This window comes from Artemia sp. Qi Xiang Cuo, unplaced genomic scaffold, assembly GCF_049724085.1.
Source record: "Artemia sp. Qi Xiang Cuo unplaced genomic scaffold, ASM4972408v1 HiC_scaffold_246, whole genome shotgun sequence".
In the NCBI taxonomy this organism is placed as follows: domain Eukaryota; kingdom Metazoa; phylum Arthropoda; class Branchiopoda; order Anostraca; family Artemiidae; genus Artemia; species Artemia sp. Qi Xiang Cuo.
The window spans coordinates 5,328-12,433 of record NW_028297655.1 but is presented as its reverse complement, the minus strand read 5'-3'; the positions used below and the strand labels follow the sequence as shown (position 1 = coordinate 12,433).

General features: G+C 33.0%; 1 protein-coding gene across 1 annotated transcript; it reads left to right on the top strand.

Annotated features, from left to right (window-relative positions):
• The first annotated feature begins 4,410 nt into the window (after positions 1–4,410).
• On the top strand, positions 4,411–4,941 carry LOC148938851 (E3 ubiquitin-protein ligase XIAP-like). The gene has a single exon (XM_089107492.1). It carries the CDS (start codon positions 4,411–4,413, stop codon positions 4,939–4,941), a length of 531 nt encoding a protein of 176 aa, XP_088963618.1.
• The last annotated feature ends 2,165 nt before the right edge of the window (positions 4,942–7,106 follow it).

Sequence of the window (7,106 nt, the reverse complement as noted above, 5' to 3'; positions counted from 1 at the left end):
AATCTGGCTCAGCCTCCATGAAATATACCCCCCCCACCACTCACGGGAACCTCCTCCATGAAAATTTCATCCAGTGTAAAGTACACCCCCCGTAAGTTCCCTCCAGACAGTTCCATCCTCGCTGAAAATCCTCCCTCCCCGCAAAATCTCTTGTGGACGATTCAGCCTGAAAAATTATCATTAACATACTTTCATTTGAGAAAGACTTTAATTTCTAATCAGTTTTTCAATCACACCGGAAATGTCCTCTTAGTAGATATGGCCTTATGGATTCTATGGAAGCTTAGCCACTACTCTTTTCTTCCTTATTGGTTTAATATCATGAAGAAGGTTTAACGGTGATTCCCTAGATATGATAGTTTGGATTCTATGGAAGCTCTACACCTTTTCAAAGAGAGTAAGTAGCCCCTTGAGTATAGATAATACTTCTATGGAACCTATACCTTTTTAAAGAGACTAAGTAGCCCCTTGCATGTAGGTAATACTTCTATGGAAGCTCTACACCTTTTCAAAGAGAGTAAGTAGCCCCTCGCATATAGGTAATACTTCGAACAAATCCGAACAATTGTGGGTCTTATGGATTTGCTCTTAGCTATAGGAACATCCATGCTATTTGCTCTCAGCACGTTCCTTGACGCCTTTCCAGGGTACTTTTGAGGCCAACAAACTCCATGAAGGCCAGGCAGCGGTAGATTTCTGTGACCTCTACCAAAGATCAGGTGCTAGTCAGTGGCATTGCCTTGACTGGTGCATATGGCCTTTACCTGAGGATGAGTGCAGTCGATTTCTTTAGCCATGAGTTTGGATATGCGCTTTCGAGAAGCAATGAACTCTGAACAAACCCGGACAATTGTGAATAAGATTGCATAATAATCTATGATGTTCGCTAAAGATTTTCTGATAATTTCAGAAATATTTGACTAGTGTAGTCTTCTAAGGCAATCTTGTGAACTCTTACAGATTTCTCTGGTTTTGAGTGTTAGTTGCGCAATGATATAGTCCTATAGAATTTTTTTGGAAAAAGTCGATGCTAAAAAATTGTTCATAGATATGTATTGACAGAAACCCTCGCATATCACCTTATGAATTAAGATTTAAATGAAATCAGTAGTAAGCTATAAATAAGTTTGACCGTGCCTACTGAAATCATGAACTATTTGCATGGTGTAGGAATCGAATGTGAGACCTGAAATTTCCTACGATGCTTTAGCCATGTGAATCAACATGTCCATGATATTATTATTTTCTTAGAAATACATTCTAAGCAATAGGTTTTATGCATTTGCTATGCCATTAAATTGTATCTGTTTGTATATCATGTATCATCTTTATTTTTAACCCCCCCCCCTCCATACGAGTTGTTCTTGAACTTTTTATTCAATTTGCGAAATATTGTTGAACCCTGGACCTTCAGGGGATGGTAAAGAGCAATATCAAAACTAAAAAGTGCGTAAAATCTGCCTTTGAATGGTTTGCGAGTTAAACCCTTGAGGCGACTCTTACTTATTTTCAATTCTGAACATTTATTTTTTTTAACTGAAATATTTTTCACCTTTTTTTTAAATGTCTTAAAATGACATGAAATATACATAAACGAAAAAAAAATCACTATCAATATTTTCAAAATACAAAGTGAGAAGGATATAAATATGTTGGTAATGACTTTTACAGTTAGAAAAGTAGTGTTTGTAGTAGCACTTTTTCTTTCTGACTTAGAATTTTTTGGACTTTGAAAATTATTCAACTTTTTGTACATAGTTTTTTCATCTTTTTTTAAATTCTGCTTCTGTTCTGAATTTTAAAAGAAGAAAAAAAGTTCAACTTCTCTTCTGGGTATTTCCATGGAAGTGAAAATGCTAAGGTAAAAAAAAGAAAAAAAGTCTAAGCTAAAAACGAAATGTCACAAAAAAACCTCATGAATTTTGAAAAATCAACAGAATGTAACAGTGACAAGGTAAACCTCGACGCAACACTATAAAAATATTCCAAGTCTTAAATCTCAATGAAAAAAATCCAAAATGAACTTTGAAACATCAACATACTGTAACAGTGACAAGGTAAACCACAACACAACAATAAGAAAATATTCCAAGTTCTACATTTCAACGAAAAAATTCCAAAATGAACTTTGAAACATCAACAGAATGTGACAGTGACAAGGTAAACCCCGAAACGACACTACAAAAATATTTCAAATCTTACATTTCAAGGAAAAAAATTCAAAATGAACCTTGAAACATCAATAGAATGTAACAGTGATAATGTAAACTACGACATAACGCTACAAAAATATTCAAGTCTTACATTTCAACAAAAAATTCCAAACTGAACTTTGAAAAATCAACAGAATGTAACAGTGACAAGGTAAACCAGGACACAACACTACAAAAATATTCCATGTCTTACATTAGAACGAAAAATATGAAAATGAACTTTGAAACATCAACAGATTGTAACAGTGACAAGGTAAGCCACCACACAACACTACAAACATATTCCAAGTCGTATATTACAACAAAAAAATTCCAAAATGAACTGGAAACAACAACAGAATGTAACAATTACAAGGTAAACTACGACACAACACTACAAAAATATCCCAAATCTTAGATTTCAACCAAAAATTCCAAAATGAACTTTGAAAAATCAACAAAATGTGAAGGTGACAAGGTAAACCTCGACACGACGCTACAAAAATATTCCAAGTCTTACATTACAACAATAAAATTCCAAAATGAACCTGGAAACATCAAATTAATGTAACAGTAACAAGGTAAACCACGACACAACACTACAAAAATATTTAAAGTCTTACATTTCAAGGAAAAAATCCGAAAATGAACTTTGAAACATCAATAGAAATGTAATAGTGGTAAGGTAGACCACTATATAATGCTACAAAATGCTTCATATAATTCTTACATTTCAACGAATAAATTCCAAAATGAACTTTGAAACATCTTCAGATTGTAACAACGAAAAGGTAAACCACGACAAAACACTGCAAAAATATGCAAAGTCTTGCGTTTCAACGAAAAAAAAATCCCAAAGGAACTGTGAAACATAAACAGAGTGTAACAGTGACATGGTAAACCACAACATAACACTACAAAAATATTCCAAGTCTTACAATTCAATGAATAAAATTTCAAAATGAACTTTAAAACATCAACAGAATGTAACAGTGACAAGGTAACCACGACACAACACTACAAAAATATTCCAAGTCTAACATTTCAGCGAAAAAATTCTAAAATGAATTTTGAAACATAAACAGAATGTAACAGTGACAAGGTAAACAACGGCACAACACTACAAAAATATACCAAGTCTTAGATTTCAACCAAAAATTCCAAAATTAACTTTGAAAAACCAACAGAATGTAACAGTGACAAGGTAAACCCCGACACGACACTACCAAAACATTCCAAGTCTTACATTACAACAATAAAATCCCAAAATGAACTTGGAAACATCAACGGAATGTAATAGTGACAATATAAATCAACAAACAACGCTACAAAAATATTCCAAGTCTTACATTTCAACAAAAAAAATCCAAAATGAACTTGGAAATATCAACAGAATGTGACAATGACAAGATAAAACCACGACACAACACTATAAAAATATTTCAAGTCTTACATTTCAATAAAAAAATTCCAAAATGGACTTGTAACATCAATAGAAAATACCAGTGATAAGGTAAAACACGACATAATGCAACAAAAATATTCCAAGTCTTACATTTCAACAAAAAAAAATCCAAAATGAACTCTGAAACATCAAGAGAATGTAACAGTGACAAGGTAAACCACGAAACAACTCTACAAAAATATTCAAAGTCTTACATTTCAACTAAAAAAATCCCGAAATGAACTTTGAAACATCAACAGACTGTAACAGTGATAAGGTAAACGACGACACAACACTACAAAAATATTCCAAGTCTTACATTTCAATGTAACAATGACAAGGTAAACCACGACACAACACTACGAAAATATTCCGATTCACTACAAAAATATTTTAAGTCTCACATTTCAATGGAAAAATTCCAAAATGAACTTTGAAACATCAGCATAATGTAACAGTGACAAGGTAAACCACGACACGACACTACAAAAATATTCCAAGTCTTACATTTCAACGAAAAAATTCCAAAAGGAACTTTGAAACATCATTCAATTCAGCGAATAAATTTCAAAATAAACTTTGAAACATCAACAGAATGTAACAGTGACAAAGGAAGCCACGACACAACACTACAACAATGATATAGCCCTAAGAAAGAGAGATGAACAGGATTCTTTTTAGAGTTAGAGACATATTAAGGGGGAATTTATCTAAATTCAGTCAGACACAGACAATACTGCTAGGCTCACAAGTGGTTAATAGAATCTATAATAGATGGAACATAATAGACACTTTGAAACATGTTCTTTTGTTCATGGAGTTGATGAGGGAAACCTTCCAGTGGAACCTTTTGCTTTAACTGGAGGCTATGACATTTGTGTGCAATACTTGAGATCAAGAAGCTATAGTCAAAACCATATTGATCTTCGTCTGCAACCACCAGGATATACCTCCCGAACTTTGCTATTGCACGAAAAATGTACTGGTCTTAAACGAGAGGATGTTAGGCTAAGGTTGTTTAATGGAAGGTGGTCAAAGGATTTCATCGATACCAAAGAGCTTGTAAAAGCTGTTTTCTGTTTTGTTGACCTTAGTGACCAGGTTCAGTGTGCCTTTTGTGCATGTGTGGTTGGAAAATGGGAAAAGGGTGATTTTCCTATTGATAAACACAAAAGCCACTTTAAAACATGTTATTTTTTTCAAGGACTTCATGGGAGAAACAATCCAGTGAAACCTTTTGCTTTAACTAGAGGCTATGACATTTGCGAGCGATACATGGGGTCAAGAAGCTATAGTCAAAACTAGATTAATATTCGTCTGCAATCACCAAGATATACCTCCCAACCATTACTAACACAAGAAGAACGTACAGCTCTTAAATGAGATGTTGTTAGACTATGAACGTTTTTATTCAAAGATATTAATAAGGTGTAATTCTCTATATCTCATTATTGGAATAAAAAATGTTCCTTTACATCATGTTATTGTTTCGTTTATTTCTTAGGGGCACACTTTTTTAGACGATGGAACGCATTTTTTTTTCTTAACGTCATTACATTGATATTTTTCTAATAAGAAATGAAATTTGGAATTTGTATACTGGTCATTTTTTTTATTCAAGTAGAACAGAATATTTTGAGTGTGTTAGTTTGTTTGTAATCAGCAGTATGAGAGTCAATTCAAAATGAATAAAGGAAAAAAAAATCTAAAAAAAAACTTGTGAAGCCTTGCTACTTTGGATTTTTTCAAAGCAGAGACACATGAGTCTGAATAACTGGAGTTTCAAATATTTTATTTGGTCACAATGAGAATCAGTTCAAAATGAACAAAGTGGGACAAAAACCTCTAGATGCTGTTTATATGTAGAAACTGTTACCTGTTGAAAAAAAGTTTTGTAATAAACATTTAAATGGCAATTAAAATAAAAAGGGCATTAGTAGAACATATCAACAAGAAAGTTAAAGAAAATTTAACGGAAAGCAAAGCACCAGTGAACGTTAAGAGTCAAGATAAAACAAGATGTATTGTTATGGGACGGATTTAAAGCATTCAAACTTTTTATTACGATATTAATAACATGTAGTATTGTATGTGCCATTATTTCAATAAAAATATTTCACTGAATTACTTTGCTATATTTCCAATATTTTTAGGGATGCGCCAGCAATTCCATCATTTAGAATATCTATTCAAAAGTCAGAGATGCAAGAATAGGAATTTTCAGACAGAGAGACACTACTACCTGGCGCACTTCAATTTTTTTTTTACTAAACCAAGTGCTGCCATCTATTTCAATTAAGCTGTAGATGGCAGCATAACTGATTTTTCCCTTCACCCGGGTACTTGCAGCTAACCTACAATGCAACCCCTTTTTTTCAAATAGTTGCATTCACGTTAGGTTCATTTAGGTTCACATAGCATGGCACGCCACGCTAAGTTCCATCTATTTTAGACTCTGTTATACCACTTGTGAGCCTGGCAGTAGTTTCTGTGTCTGACTGAATTTTGATAAATTCCCGCTTTATATGTTTCTAACTCTAAAAAGAATCCTGTTCATCTCTATTTCTTAGGGCTATTTCATTGTTGTAGTGACGTGTCGTGGCTTACCTTGTCACTGTTACATTCTGTTGATGTTTCAAAGTTTATTTTGAAATTTATTCGCTGAATTGTGTGATGTTTCAAAGTTCCTTTTGGAATTTTTTCGTTGAAATGTAAGACTTGGAATATTTTTGTAGTGTTTTGTCGTGGTTTACCTTGTCACTGTTACATTCTGAATATGTTTCAAAGTTGATTTTGGAATTTATTCGTTGTAATGTAAGAATCGGTATATTTTTTGTAGTGCTGTGTCGTGGTTTACCTTGTCACTGTTACATTCTATTGATGTTTCAAAGTTCATTTTGGATTTTTGGTTGAAATCCAAGGCTTGGGATAATTTTGTAGTGTTGTGTCGTGGTTTACCTTGTCACTGTTACATGCTGTTCATGTTTCCAAGTTAATTTTGGAATTTTTTTGTTGCATTGTAAGTCTTGGAATATTTTTGTAGTATTGTGTCGTGGCTTACCTTGTTACTGTTACATTATGTTGATGTTTCAAACTTCATTTTGGAATTGTTTGTTGTAATGTAAAACTTGGAATATTTTTGTAGTGTTCTGCTGTCTTTTACCTTATCACTGTTACATGCTGTTGATGTTTCAAAGCTCATTTCGGAATTTTGTCGTTGAAATGTAAGACTTGGAATATTTTGTAGCGTTTTTTCGTGGTTTACCTTATCACTGGTACATTCTATTGATGTTTCAAAGTTCATTTTGGAAGTTTTTCCTCGAAATTTAAGACTTAAAATATTTTTGCAGTGTTGTGTCGTGATTTTGTCTTGTCACTGTTACATTCTGTTGATATTTCAAAGTTCATTTTGGAATTTTTTATTGAAATATAAGACTTGGAATATTTTTGTAGCGTTGTGTCGTGATTTA